The sequence below is a fragment of the Argiope bruennichi genome, chromosome 7 (genome assembly GCF_947563725.1).
Source record: "Argiope bruennichi chromosome 7, qqArgBrue1.1, whole genome shotgun sequence".
NCBI lineage: Eukaryota > Metazoa > Arthropoda > Arachnida > Araneae > Araneidae > Argiope > Argiope bruennichi.
Window position 1 is genome coordinate 133,677,644 of NC_079157.1, and position 16,112 is coordinate 133,693,755.

The 16,112-nt window shown below is 26.6% G+C and overlaps 1 protein-coding gene across 2 annotated transcripts in view; it reads right to left on the reverse strand.

The window, feature by feature from the left end:
• Positions 1 to 15,871, reverse strand: part of LOC129975146 (nucleoprotein TPR-like) — a 114,454-nt gene extending 98,583 nt beyond the window's left edge. For both annotated transcript variants that reach the window (XM_056088106.1, XM_056088105.1), the window contains exons 1-5: positions 15,704 to 15,871; positions 12,101 to 12,205; positions 9,003 to 9,076; positions 4,299 to 4,395; positions 3,381 to 3,484 (exon numbers count right to left, since the gene is read on the reverse strand). In XM_056088106.1, the coding sequence (XP_055944081.1) occupies positions 3,381 to 3,484; positions 4,299 to 4,395; positions 9,003 to 9,076; positions 12,101 to 12,205; positions 15,704 to 15,869 (546 nt within the window). In that variant the 5' untranslated portion in view covers positions 15,870 to 15,871. The remainder of the gene's footprint in view (positions 1 to 3,380; positions 3,485 to 4,298; positions 4,396 to 9,002; positions 9,077 to 12,100; positions 12,206 to 15,703) is intronic.
• Positions 15,872 to 16,112: the final 241 nt, after the last annotated feature.

Genomic DNA, 16,112 nt, shown 5'->3' on the forward strand with positions numbered 1-16,112 from the left:
TTGATAGATCAAATGTTGTGGTTAAAGATTTAGATGTGTCAATGCTAATCATTACCACAAAAGATTAAGATTTTGAGCCAAAGTAATGGAAGAATTGAGACAGCAATTAGGATTGAGTATCTATGGCAGCTGACTCAACAACAGAAACAACATCCTCAGTCTTTAAATATTCATGAAGGAGATATTGTCTTAATTAGGGATGATGTGAAAAAGCGTATTAAGTGGCCTTCAGTTTGGGTAATAAAATTGATTCTAGGAAAGGATAGACTGGTGAGAACTGTACAATTAAAGACTCAGTCTTGTACTCGTATTCGTCCAATCCAATATGTGTTTCCACTTGAGGTCAGTGTAAAGGACTTGACGAGTTTACCACTCCAGAAAGTTGAACTGACTGAATCGTCGATAAATACTCTTAATACTGATTCTTTGGAGGCTGACCAGCCTCAGGTGTCCAGATATGGTCATACTATTAAAAAACCCAAGAGATCAAACTTGGTGGCTTCCCCCAGTGTTTTTGAGAAGGTCAGGGGTGTTTGTGGGACCCCAAAAAATCCCCGGAAACTTTTACGGACTTACTACCGGCATTTTGGAGTTTCGAGAAGGGGGGGGGGAGAAATGAAAAATTACAATTATGAAGTATTGAATGACCTAATTATAAAAGTTCAATGAATTACTTTTTTTTGCAAAATTAATAGCCATAAATTTTCAAACATATAAACTACTACATTTTATGCAAATATTTTAAATTACCTGAATTAATTCTTTTTAAAAAAATTATCTAATTTCTGCTGCTTTTTTTTTTATTTTCTGATGTTTGTGGGCTTGTCTTTCTTTTGTGGTGAACTTCATAATTGCAGGAAGGTTGACTTTTATTTTCCTCATTTACAGTTGAAGAAATTTCCTCGAGAACTGCACATGCAGAGGTAGAAGCAGTTTGCTTTTCTGCTAATGTAGAAGGTTTTTCAGAGACTTTTATAGGCGACTCATCTGAAATACATGTTTTTAAGTCCTCTTGATATGTTTTCCAACTTCTGTTCATATTCAGTAAGAGATCTTTGTGAATTGGATCAGTCATTGGATTTTTTGAGCCATATTTTTCACATGAGGTTTCTTTAGAAGCCATTAAATCATATTTAATAGTCTGCACTGCATCTAGGGAATCAATCTTAAGAGAGGTTCTATAGTCAGTGACAAGTGTATCCATTAAGTTGAATGCACTTTCCACTAATGGGCCATGGAAGCAGCTAAGGCAGGCTTTGACCAATTTAGCCAATGTAGGATACTTATAATCATTTGTGAAATCATCTTTTAAATTAAAAACTTTAGACCAATATTTATCAATTGTACACTTGACTTGATTTCCACTTTCATCAGATGTGTAGAGCATTTCTTTGGTGATATCAATATCACTCTGGTATAACCTTATTTCAGCTTCTACTTTTGACTTTTCATTATCACTAAAAATATGGGACATAAAAGATGATAATTTTTCAAAAGCTAATATTGTACTGGTTTTACCTCTTAGCTCTGGATCTAATGCTGTAAAACTAATTAGATATGAATTTTTAAGGGGTAATTTCTGTTTCATATGCTGAAATTTCAAAGTGAAATTCTCTTGCGTACATAAATAAAAAAATATTTCAATAAGCGAAACGAAAAATTTACACGTGCATCAATAAATGAAACGAAAATTTTACACAGCAGAGAAAAAAAAGTTGCGAAGCGATCAATAACAAATAGCTAATACAGCGAAAAATCCCCCTTCTCTACTTATTGGCGCCACGCCAGGAGAGATAAGACCTTTGAACCCAGAGTCACGTTATCGCACATCTGGTTGAACGAAGTCTCTCCCTTTTTTTTTTCTGCCGCGCCTACTTGCCGAAAAGAATCCAGAAGAGAATGTCCGAGAACCGGGGAGATGAGTCATAACTCGCAATAAGGAAAGAACAAAAAAGAAGTTTTTTCCCGCTTTTCACGCATTATCACTGCCTTTGGAGAAAGAAAGGAAAAGTTTTCACCACACACACTGACCTTGCGTTTTCTGCTTTCAAAGCAAACAAAATTACCCAGATCAAAATAAATAATTCATTATTATTCCTACTTCCTTTTGAACGACGATCCCCGGAATTTCCGGGTATCGAAGTTCAAAATCCCCGGAATTCCGGGGTTTCCCCGGAGCACAAACACCCCTGGAAGGTATTCAGCTCCTCAAAAAGGAGGGAGGACATTGAGAATGGCATCCTCTAGCCAACCAATCAGAGCTAATCAAAAATTATGTCAGCTGTTCTGCTTTTCACTTTTATATATGTACTAAAAAACTTTTTGATGCCCTGCTATGTTGCGATTAAATGTTTTATATGTCACATTCTTGTTTATTCAGTATATTTTTAAATTCACTCAGCCAAAACAGATATTGGGTAGATGTCAGCCCAGAATAATTATTTGAAATATTATATAACAGAGTTTCGCTACAGTATCACTTCCATCAAAAAACATTTGTACCACACAAAAAAAAATTGATCAACTTACAACAGTTGCCATAAATTTTTTTCTGAGTTGGTATACTTCCGAACAACTTTTACCAAGTTAAATTTCACTTCTTGCTCCATCTTAAAAAATCAACATGAAAAAAAAAAAATCACTTCTGCAATGAACACTCACCTTCTCTCAGTCATTTAATAAAATGTGCACAGGTTGTTGGCAGAGTGCCGGTAGACTATGGACATTATAACACATGCACATTTACTCTCATAGCACCATTATAGCCTGCACACTGGGACATGTCTTAAAACTTATTTGACACACTGTGTAAGTTCACAATTCGTATTATAAAAACAAATTTACTAAGTGAATAAAGTTTTTACATAGCATTAAATTCCTTGAAAAGTTATCAAAAAAGAAGTTTCCTTAAATATTTAAAAGTAACAAAAACCAATGAGCAATTGATGAACAAAACTGGTTCCTTATAACTAAGAATTTATCAAATTCTTTCTCATTTTTGCCTACATAATATTGCAGTCACAATCAGAGTTAATAATCTATATATGTTATGGTTGTAATTTTTTAAAAATTGTTAACATTTTATTTAAAACTAATTTTCCCCCTGTTCTTTTTCTTCGATCTTTCTTCTCACATACAATGCAAGAAGAAATTTACACTGATACCATCAACAGGAAAAAATTTTTTAAAAAAATCTGCATCCTCTCCTTTCCCCATACATACATTTCTGCTTTCATCTAGAAGTTCTTTTTTGATTAGAGCAGTTTGGTTCTATCCAATTTGCACTCCGCACACACACCACACATTTTAAAAAATGATACACAGAAAAAAAAGAAAAAAAGAGAAAAAAAAAACCCTTGAAACACAGCAAAGTTTTATACCTGCAAATTTGATTCCTTTAATTTAGATTCCTCAGCAGATGCAATAGCTTCAAATTTAGCTTCATTGGCTGCTGTTAATTGATCCAATAAATTCTTGAGATCATCTAGTGAAAAAAAGCATAGAAAAGAATTTCAACAAATATTTAAAAAATGATGTCGTAACTAAAAGTACTAAATAGATTTTTGTTAAAAATTGAGGGCAAGAAAAAAAATCAAAAATTATACCAAAAAATTATGATAAAAACATGTTTGTTTTAATTATAAAACCATCTATGCAAATGCTATTGTTCTAACCTTTAATTATGCTTTAAAGATTGATGCATCAAATTTAAGACTTTGGGATATTGCTAAGTACAAATAATTTAAATATAGTATGATATGAATCTATATATATATGTATAACAAAAAGTGTAAGAAAAAATTATCACTGAGTAGTGAAAAAAAAAGTAAAAATTTGGAATAAATAAAAGCATTTGAAAACCAACTAAGAGGCAATTTCGTTGTTCACAATTTCAATTTTTACATAAAACTTTTTTCTAATATTTCTTGCTTATAATTCTTTTCCCCCTTTTCAAACTCAACATTTTATTAATATAATTTAAACATAAAATTACACATTTCATTGCTTCTACTATCTACCTACTTATCTTACAATTATAACATTAAATCTTGTTCTTGCACAATTAAGCCTCAACTACCCTACCTACAAAATATATAATTTTCTGCTCTTCTTAACTCCAATGTTATTTAAATTTATGTGTAATACATATCACATATAAAGAATGCTGAAATTAGAAAATTTTAATGATTTACTGTAGCATTCAAAAGTATTCTTTCTAATGATCATTAAATCAGAAAAATTCTATTACATACAATTCTAGCCAAAAAAGATGTATATTTATGTTAAAAATAAATTACCATTCAACTTCTCAATTTCATTTCTTCGTTTTTCCAACTGCTCAGTCAGATTTCTCTTTTCTTGATTTAATATCTCATTATCTCTTTTTACAGATTGCTATGGGAACAAACAAAAAAGGATTAGCTTGTACAGGATAAAAAATTTTATAACAATGAAATTACCTTCCCATAAACAAGCGGCAAATAAAATTTTTGTGTTTAACACTATACAATTTTACAATAAGGAAAAAGGAACAATTTTGCTCAAATTTATATTGATAATGATATGAATAACACAAAAATTGAACATTTTTACATAAAATTGAAAAAATAAGTTGATTTTTCTCTAAAACTATGCAAAAAAAATATATATATATTAGTTTATTTCAAAGAAAAACTTCCAGATACAAGTTCTTTTACAGCTTACTTCAAATCATATGACTTGCATAAACATACATATATATGCAGAAAAAAAATATTTATGTCCATGCATATATGAAACATTTAGACAAATCTAGTCTGCTAATAACTATAAAAAGTAGTACAATTTTAGTGATTCAATAGATCTAGATCACATTTTAAAATTTTAGATAATATTTTATTTAATATTTTAAATTTTTTTTTTTTTTTTTTTTTTTTTTTTTGCTGATAATATTATTTGTGATTATAACAGATAAAAAAAAATGATGCATCAGACAGAACAAACAACTATAATTATGATTATTTTTCTGAGGATATTTAAGGAAATTTATTGAGTTTCAATAAGTTCTTTAAAAAAAAAAAAAATCACCTCCCCCTCTCAAAAAAACCCTCCTTAAGAATGAAAATTTCAAATTTTTTTCAAATATTTTTTAAGGAAATAATTGAAACATTAATAACAAACTTAAAACAAGAAAAGTTAAACAATCTTTTATTGATCTTTAATGTTTTTTTTTTTTAGTTCAAAAATCTTCATAGCAGATTCAAAGAAGAAAATAGGAAATGGATATTTTTCTTCTTTGTTTCTTAACAGTTTACCAATCCACAAGTCCTTCCAATTGCAGACTGCTTTCATAGGTTGATTGCTTTACATACATTATCTGAATAAAATTCTTTTTCTAGGATCATTGTGCTAGTGCAATAATATGCAGAGAATTTAGAAGTAAAATTAATGCTCTTTAATAGAACAGGCCAATATAAAAAACAAAACTTCTAAAATATAAGTCTTAGAAACTTCTTTAATATTTAATCTAAAATTTATTAAAATGTAATTAATATTAAAAAAAAGCAAAATTTTGATTTAGCTTTTGGATCAAATTATCAATTTTTTTTTTAAATCAAAACATAACAAAAAATTGAAAAGATATTTAATATTTAAAGATAAAAGAAAGAGTTGACTACAATACTTATTAAAATCATTTAAAGTATGATACCACAGAATTAAATAAAAAATATCAACTTACTTCCAAAACAATTTTCTGAATTAAGTTAAAAACCTTTAATTTTAAAAACAAATTAAAAACCTTCAGCAACAGGTATTTAAAAAAAACAATTTCACAAATTGGTATAACTATGTGTTTATTATTACTAGAGAAGCATTATGCACAAATTAATAAAATATTGCAGGTAAGTTTAAACCCTTTTTATTTGCGGAATGGACATAGAAAAAACACAATCACAAGAACATAAAGATACAAATTCATTGGGTATATTCAAAGAGTGTCTGCATCATGAGATGTGCACTGCTATGCAATGTGGCCCTTATAAGAACAGTCCACAGTAGATATGAAGAGCAAATGAGATGAAAGTGAAATTATTCTACCATTGTAAACAAATTTATTCTAATAGCAATAAAAAACGTTTAATTATGAGATACATAATGGAAAGGGTTTAGTAAATATGTTACTATTTAAAAATTAATTCTTCTAACAATCAAACGTCCCCCAATTTTAACATATTCAATTTAAAAATAGATACAGAGATGATAAAGCCAATCAAAAATCAAGAAAATGATCCTAAAGTAAAAATTTGATATAATATTGAATATTAATATAATGCACATACATGCATATTTTAAAATTATTTCATTGAAATAGGGCAATTTGGGGGGAGGGGGGAAACTAACATATATTGCACAAACTGAGCACAATTTTAAAAATATGAACATCACAAAATTATTTAAGCACTTTCCTGTTGGTCTGTACTTTCAAAAATAAATAAATGATAATTCAAAAATGCAAAAATTTAAAAATATCACATTTCATATGAGAATTTGTGACTACAAGTGCAGTTTTGTGCCAAATTTTGTTTCAATCGGTTAAGAAACACATGCCTAAAACACAAATTCAATTTTTGGATACTATTAACGCATGCCCTGCATCAATTGCCAAATAATTCACCAAGGAGAAAATATACTAAATTCATGCTAAAGGTATAACTCCAAATGCCAAACTTCAAAAAAACAAATAACTTCATGCTAAAGATCCATAACTATAGTACGGCAGTCTCTGTTATGACAAGAAGATTATAAGACAATTATTAGAAATTTACTAGAAAAAATGCGAGAAAGTTTTGGAGAGACCACTCCCTCTGGTTTTTTAAATTAAATTTATAAAAAAAAATTCGAAAAATCCGTTCTTTATGGGTTTCTAATACCTCTGAAGCAACTTCCTGCAAAATTTCAAGTTCCTAAATTCTGAGCATTGCTTTGTCAACTAGGAAAATCTTCATAAGAACAGAGCGATTTCAGTGGGAAACAATAAATAGCCAAGAGTTACAAAAACAGAAAAAGTAAAAATCATCTAAAGAATAAAAGTTTTGAAAATCTTTTTAAAAATGTTAAGTACCTGATCTAGCAGATGTTTATATATATATAAAAAATAAAACGCTGAGATTGGCCCAATAAATAACAATTTTCAAATGGATAGAGACATGTAAAAATAAATAAATAAATGAAACCATAATAAAAGAAATCACAATCATTGAAAACTTACTGCTTCAAATTAAAATTTCATCATACTTGAATATTATACTGTCGACTAACGTAATTATACACTGCAATGAGTAAGAATTCAATAGACAGTGTATAGTAAATCCCTTTAATAGGTTGTACAAGTGATTGCTCCAAAAAGAAATATTAAAGGGAACAACGTTCGAAAGTATAATAAACTAAAAGACGCTTTTTGGGGCACCCTATTCATCTTGCTGTATTCTTATTTTCCATTCACTAGATCAATCTGCATATTTTTCTTTAAAAATACATAAAAAATGTTAAAATACATTTGTCTGACTTCAGTAAAAAAAAACACTTCATCATCTTTGAATTCTACGAAAGTTCGAACATTTTTCGTAACAACTATGACATAATATGTATATTGTATTTCCCCTTGGGGATAATTTTCCCAATATTTTAATATTCCCATTATTAAGCAACAATGCACATTTGTTAAAGAAAAAGGTAGAAGGAAAAAACGATTTTAAGTTTATCTTAATAGGTGTAGGCACTACTCAAAAAGTTTTCTTTGAACTTTTAAAGAAAATTAAGCACTTTTTAAGCACATTTCATGATGCTATGCACTCTGAATAATGTTTGCAACCCATCAACTGAGACTGTTTTCCAGATAGCAATATTAAAAATTACAACATAAGACATTCAAAATTTGCAGGAGCATTCTTAGATCAAAAATTAATTCATTTAAAAGATATAAATTTTTGTTTCCAATTTTTATAAAGATCAGATATTTGTATAACCTGAGAATTTCAGCGAATACAGTTAGTATATACAGTTATGAATTTCTTGCCACTATAAGTGGTTAAAACTTACAAACTTAATGAAGATAATTCTTTAGAGGCAACAGTTTTTCACCATGAAATCAGTTCATTTTATGCATGCCCCCCCCCCCAGGTACACATTTAATTTTTCCTAATAAGACCTTTAAAAACTTTTGTAAATTTAATAAATATATTCATTTTAAATATATTTATTTCAAACTTAACAAAAATTAAACTATCAGTTGATGATACTGAACACATTCAAAAGCAAAGTTTAAATGCTACAATAATATATCTGTTCCAGTAAAAATTATGTAAAGGCCTAGTTGACATGCTCATGAAAGGTTCAACAATACTTTGAATAGTCACAAAAAAGAACAATAAAAAAACAAAAGTGAAGTTTCACTAAATAAGCATCCAATTTTCTCTTTATTACTTTTTTTTAAATTTAAATAAATTTTTTTTAAAATAAAAAGAAACAATACATTTTTAGGGTTGTAACTAAAACTGTCTAAATCATTATGTTTGTCGAGCTGTTGACTTGAAAAAAAATTTTAATTTGGCGATAGTAACCAAATTTTAAGAATAACAAGAAAAAAATTCAGGAAAGCTAGAGAGCTTCAATAAAACATCCAGAAATTCTGAATTTCGGAAAGTGAGGAATCTGGAACTCAATTGCCATTAGATATCATTGATGCTGATGTACATAGGGTTAATGGAGGGCTTATAATAGAAGTTATTTTCCTATTTTCTTAAAATTATATGTTTAAAATATTTTGAAATTGAATATAATATTTTGAAAAAGTCCATTATACATTGAAAGAATTCAGTTTTTTTTAAAAATTGTCTTTAAAATTTGATATCAAGTGATTGCAATAACTAGATACCAAGAGGTTTTAATATCAAAAGTACAACTAAATAAATAAATTTAGTAATAAATAAAATAGTAATTTTTTAATAAATAAATTAACTCACCAATTCTAACATAGCAGAATCGTGATTTTTCTGCAAATCTCTCCATTGCTTCTGTATAGAGTTTAAATTTTCCTCTAAAAATTTAAAAGAAAAATTAAATTCTTCAACAAATCATGAAAATAAACAAGAAACAAAAAAAAAAATTCCAGCAATTTTAAGTAGAAATTTGATTAGAGATTTACATTCAAATTTACAGAGAAAATACATTGTAGCTAAAGTAATCGATTTTTTTTAATGAACATTGACATTTGTTATATATCAGTCACAATTTGCACATTTGACCGTTTTTAAAATCCCCTATCTTAAAAATAATAAATAAAAAAAATAAACAGATTCATTAGCATGTTTTTGAAAAATATATAATTAATACTTCAAAAAAATTTTTAGTAGAAATTAAAAATATAACTAAAAATAGCCAATTTTTAAATCAATAAGATTAAAACAAAATTTACCTCACCATCTTAGACTTTAATAAATATTACATTAGCCATTCAGTCACTATTCATAATGACTGAAATTTCATTAAGGTATATCGACTTGGCTTTGAATTATAGAAATATAAAACTTCGAAAATTTTATCCAAAAACTATAAACAAATTTTTCTCAGCCATGCTAAAGAAACATTATTGAACTAAAAAAAAAATTTCAAAGAATCAGGATCTTGTTACCTGCATTTTTTCTGAAAAAAAAATTGCATAATATTACAAGATGAAGCAGAGAAATAAGCTTGTAGGTAACGGTCCATAATTTTGTAATATATTACAAATGGGAAAATAAAGTTTAACATGTTAATTATGTAATTATTTCTGATTGCCTAGAATACAATACAGTTGTTGTTTATACTTATATCCTTTCTAACATCTAAACTTCAAAAAATTCCCAACAAGATTCTTTATTTTTCAGATGATTCTGTCGTACCATGAAAAAATATATAATATTATTTAAATCCCTATAATCATGGGAAAGATTTTAAAGTAAAAGAAGAGTGGTACTTTTCAATTGCATTATATGGAAAAGGATTTTGCAATGGAACGTGGGAAGGGAGGAAGGGTTTCCTCAAAAAAGATTGGCAGCCAGTACTAGTTTGGAAAGAACAAATGGAGATCAAACTTGAATACAAAAATAATTTTTGAAATGACACATGAAAATATTACTAAGATAGACTCTGCATATTGAACCCAAGAGGAATATACTTAATCAGAATTTTCATGAAAAGTTGCTTTGATCAAGCATTTATTATCCAAGGAACACAGCAATAACGCATTTTCATTCACAATAACTAGATCAAAATTTTTTCTAAGATACTTTTCAGATAATTTGCAGAGTTGGTGGAAAAAGAAGTATCAAAATCTCCAAATAAACAATTAAAAAACATTCATTCACAGCTATCTATGAGAGAAACTGGTAACTCAGGTATGTTTTACAAAAAAATAAATAAATAAATAAATAATAATAATTGATGAAATAAAAATCATTTTTTTCACTCATCAAAGCCATTTATATTATTCTCATGTCCAAGAAATATTGACATTCTGACAACAGTGAATTATGTGGATTAAACTGAAGAATGTTGAGCAAATGTGGATTTTTTCAGACCTCAAATGACAAACAGATCTAAATAATAAAGATTTTACTTTACTGTATTATCTTCATCATATTTACTTTTAAGATTTTACATTATAAAAGAAGTAAAGATTTTCTTAAGTTTGCATGCTCAGTTATTTTCAAAGTATATATATATACCTATATATCATCAGAAGTATATATGTAATATTAAGCTAATAGGAGGGATATATAAAATATAATCTATTAAAAATACTTTTAACAACTAACATATCATCCCTAAATTATCATTATTAATTAACAACATTACTAATTATTCACGACAATTAATTTACAACAATAGTAATTATTCATGGAATTTTAAAATTTAACTTTTTTTTATTTAGATTTTTATACAAAAAAAAATTATACATGCTTATAATATATTGCATACGACAAAAAATAGCATGAAAAGCTGTAGAATGACAGCTTTCTAAGACAATTAAGAGAGAGAGTAATTAAAAAAAATTGCCTGCAGTCTTAAGACATTTTTAATTATGTAGCTATAATTCAATCCAGAGTCGACAACTCAATAAAATTTGGCATTTTCCCTAACTCTATATAAATAGTACACCAGTGCCAAATTTAATGAAAATTTGAGGAGATGAGATTTATAGAGTTTGTGGATTTGATCTGAAAGAAACTCTTCATGCTGTTATTCTATTGGCAAGGTCCCAATCGTCATCAAGCTTAAATATTTGCATCAGTGGATCATCAACAACATTCACTGTAAAGACATGATAATGATAGTAATCACTAAAGTTTGGTAAGCTAGAGCCCCACTAATAGAATAAATACCAAACTTCTTAACAGTTTCAGAAATTATTAATATTTTAAGTAATTAATATTTATCATTTTAACAGCAATAATGAAACCGTTCATGATAAATAATTAAGTAAAATAGATTAAAATGAATAATTAATTTCAAAAAATACATTAATTTCAATTAAACATTTAAAAATTGTAGGTAAAAGTATTCAAACAGTATAAATAAAATCTTTTTTTTTCTCTCTCTCTCTTTTTACAATACACATCATTCAAAATAGCTAAAAACATTTCTTCCTCAAGATGGATAATAGGTAACAAATATATAAATTTTTTTTTTTTTTTTTTTAGACTGAAAAATCTTTACACTGAAATTTACGAGTTTTAAATAAATAAAAGTATTCTAAAGCAGTATATGAAAGACAAGAATAATTTTAAGGTAAAGAGAACAAAATAGCTGTTTGCACTGATTTTGCATGTTGGATATCACATTTAAATTTCTTAATCATTTAAATTTCTTAAAGTGAAATTTAAAAACTTTATTTTCATTTTATTTAATTACAATTTGACAGAGAATAAAATAACATCTAATTTTTTTTTATTTGTATATTACATTTTTTTTCTATGTGACCTATAATGGCAACCAGGAATTACAAATCTGAGAAGTAATAAAATTGCCAGATATAAAGTATTTTAAAATTTTGAAGTTCACGAAAAATAATTTTCAATACCTAGATCTACTATCTGCAATTTTAGCTTCGTACATGATTCTGTACTTTGTTGCAGCTGTTGTCTTGAGGCTGATATTTCTTTTTCAAACTTAAATTGCTCACTTTCTGAAAAAACAAATTTATTAACAATAATTACATTATAAATTAGATATATACATTATTTAAAAAATTCTATACAATAGTAAAAGAAAAAAGAAATAACAAAATAAATAAAACTAATTTTTAAAAACAGTAACTTAATCCATTTCCTACACTAAAAAAACATTACATTTTCCTCATGTGAAATACAAACTAATTTTTAGATTATTAAACAGTATACAGTAACTTTTTAACTTTAAATTAGGTTTGTGATTATAAAATATTCAATATAATTAAATAAACAAAAAATTCATCACAAAATAAACCATACTGACATTCCACATCAGGAATTTTTATTTATTAATCGATGTAATATCAATTTTGCATTCATTTGCTAAATTTGAATGATGCTTATTTAAACATTCCATAAAATTAAAATGTAATAAACTGCTATTATATAATTAATAAAAATAATTACATAACTATCCAGAAGTTCTGATAAATTGTCAAATTATAATTGTTTTATAACTGCCTATAAAAATTTTATAAAGAATTGCTAAAATGACAAATGTAAATCTTAAGTTTTGAGTTTCAATTTTTGTAGAAACATTTTAACTATAAAAAAATGTATCATTGGAAACTTTTAAAATCTTAAAATAAATTATATTAAATATCCACAAAACCAATAATAGTAAATTTTCTTTTCACTTTCTATTTTAAATCATCTTATTACAGAAATTCATATATTATTTTTAACTTGTTTTTTTTATTAAAAATGTGTTACAAATAAATCAAAAAATCTAAACTCCCAAAGGAAAAAAAAAAAAAAAAAAATAGAATTGTATGGCTTAAAACTTTATTAAATACCATAAAAAAATAATATAGTCATTTGAAACAGAGGCAGTGTCAGCAGAGGGGCAAATGCGATAGATATTGTCACCATTCAGTTCGCAAATTTTCAGACATCCGATTTAAATGTCATTTATTCAGCTTATAATTTGCACTATATTTAGCAGAATAATTAATAAGCTGGCAAGTGAATAAGGCATAGCATTTTTATTGATTGTTCTTTTTCTTTAGATTAAAGTGTTATCATAGGTTATGAAAAAAAATAGTTCATGTCGAGTAATTTGATTACTTGCCAGTAGAATTATTAGGCAACCATTTTTACATTATATAAGAAGAGGCCAATAGAGTTGTTTTCCCTAATTCAAAATTCAATTAATAATAGTTCTAGAATTAATCATCATTTTATTTATATAATTTTTATTTCCTCTGTAACGAATTGGTAATTCATTTATTTCATTATGAAAATTCTCTAACTAAAAACTATTAATCGTAAAACTAAATTGACTAAAACACTTTTTTATCCCAACATTCTTCTGCAATATGCATGCTAAGAAGAGTTATTTTGCTGCTTCCAAATTATGTGATTTTAGTATAAATCACTGGAATAAGTAAATTGTATAATTGCGAAGTAAGTTTATTTAGCAATTAAAATATTTGTTTTTTGCAATCTAATTTATAAAGGCTGAAACTATTACACTAAAGAAAGATTAAGAGCTGCAATGGATGATAAAAAATATATGCTGTACTGCAGCATTTTAGCTATACTAAAAGAGCTTATCCATGTAGTATTAAATTTATTAATTATATTACTACCTAAATTCATCAGATTCTGCAATCGGTATTTTGATTATGTAATTGGGGAACATATTTTTTAATTTTCTTTTTTTCTTTCAAATACTATTTGTGGCAAAAAATATAGAATTTCAGGTATTTTGAAATTTGTAATAGACTTTGGATAAAAATGTCTAAATAAAATGATTTAAATAGAATAGAATATTTATATATAAATATATTATTATTATTCATAGAATATTTATACATAACACATTAAATGTTTCAGATACGAATTTACTTAACTTCCTAATAAGATGGCACATCTTGGAACATTTGGTACAATTATTATTATTTTAATCCCTAAAATAATATAAGGGCATTGAGATGATATGTTTTCAAGTTCTTTTTATATTTTAAATTACTTAAAACATTCACTTAATTTCAGTTTTAAGATTAAAAATTTAGTTGTTCAATATGTGAGTCAGACTTGTCATTATACACGAAGGGGTTAAAAAAATTTATACATACAACTGAGAGGATAAAACTCACTTTTTGGGTGAAATAAGCTTGTAATAGCTTCAAGGGAAAATTTACTTAATCATAAGAGCATATGCTATTAATAGATTTGGGAATCCATATTCAAGATCAAATTATTTTTTAATAAATTTCACTGTTTTTTTAAGCTTAAATATACCTTGAAATACATGGAGAATCCAAAGTTTAAGTAGTTTATTTTTCACAAATACATTTCTCATATGTTACATAAAATAGTAAGTTTTTACATATATTTACAAAATATTTTCTCTAACTTTGTTAAGAAACAACAATATAATTGTATCTTTTCCGTATTCTATATTGTCCATGTCCAAACTATAGTAAATTTTTGCTGTGCACACGCCCTTGTTCACCTTAGATTTGAAATATGTCTGAATTTGAAATATATTTGAAATATTCTGATTGTTGTTGCAATATTTATTTAAAAATTTTAGATAGGAGTCTACACTAAAAATTTGATTTCTGGTGAAAACATTGAATTTTCTAATATATTTTTATTATAAAAAACTTTAGTTTCTACATTCATTTTATATAAGTTTCATGATAAGAGCATGCATTTGTTTATTCAACATGACATGTCATTCTGACACAATCTTTGTTTATATCTATATAGTACAATCTAGAATAAAATAAATACGACAATACTTTTTTTAAAATTAGATTTCGTAATTAAATCTCAAAAAACATTGACAATCCTTTTTATTCAGATAATTTAATGAATAGAATTCAAAAGTATACTTTTTAAACTTATTGAAATAGAATTAAAAAGTAAAATATTATACTTTAAGCAAAATCACAGCAACACATATATATAGTGTGGAAGAGAGAGCAAGATTATAAATAGATATTTAACAACAACTTCTCTTAGTACAATAAAATAGATTAGAATTTTCCTTATTTTTCATAATTTTCAGAATTAATAAACTAAATGAATATATTAAAAAGGAGTGCGAAACATAAAAGAAAAGCTAAAACTAAACTTGTACTTCTAACGAATATTAAAAATGTTACAATAATTTCAATGTACTTCCATGCATTCAAGAAAACTGGCTGACATTCTACGAAGTCAATTTCTTCACTGACAGTAAGTGTAACGCATTCGCAATCTAAATAAACGATTTACAATTACCGTTTCGTAGCGAAGATAATTACAAAATTGGGAAATCAACAGATCAAATATTTCTCAATTGTTACTCGTTTTCGTAAATTTTTACGGAATGATGTGCATTACATGTGGCGCAAAAGAAATATTGTACACATGAAATACGTATGTTCTGCGATTTGAATTTCTTTTATGTACGCACATAAGCAAGAAGTAATCTGAACTTCCAAGTTTGACAAACTTACCTAAAATCACTTTTAACTCAGAGTTTTCATTTCTGAGTTCAGTAATAAGTTGATTAAAGTTTAAGAACTTTTCGACAATCTTTTCTTTCGTGGTTTCTGAAATGCATGTTAATTCTTGCTCTTCAAGAAAACTTTCTAATTTCGCGCAACACTCCATTGCTGTCATAGTACGGCTTAAACTGACACAGTTGCAGTTATCAGCATAGTAAATAAGCAACTTATAGGGAAAATAACTTTCACTTCAGTTGGTATGCAATAATTTTTACAGGAATAATTTTTAGGGAAATATACTACGGTGAAAAATTAAAAACCAAGACTGTAATTAAAGGACTATTGTTATGCTGGAAATACTTCACAAAATATCAGTATATTTCAGATTTCATACTTCGAAAACAAATTGAGGAGCCAA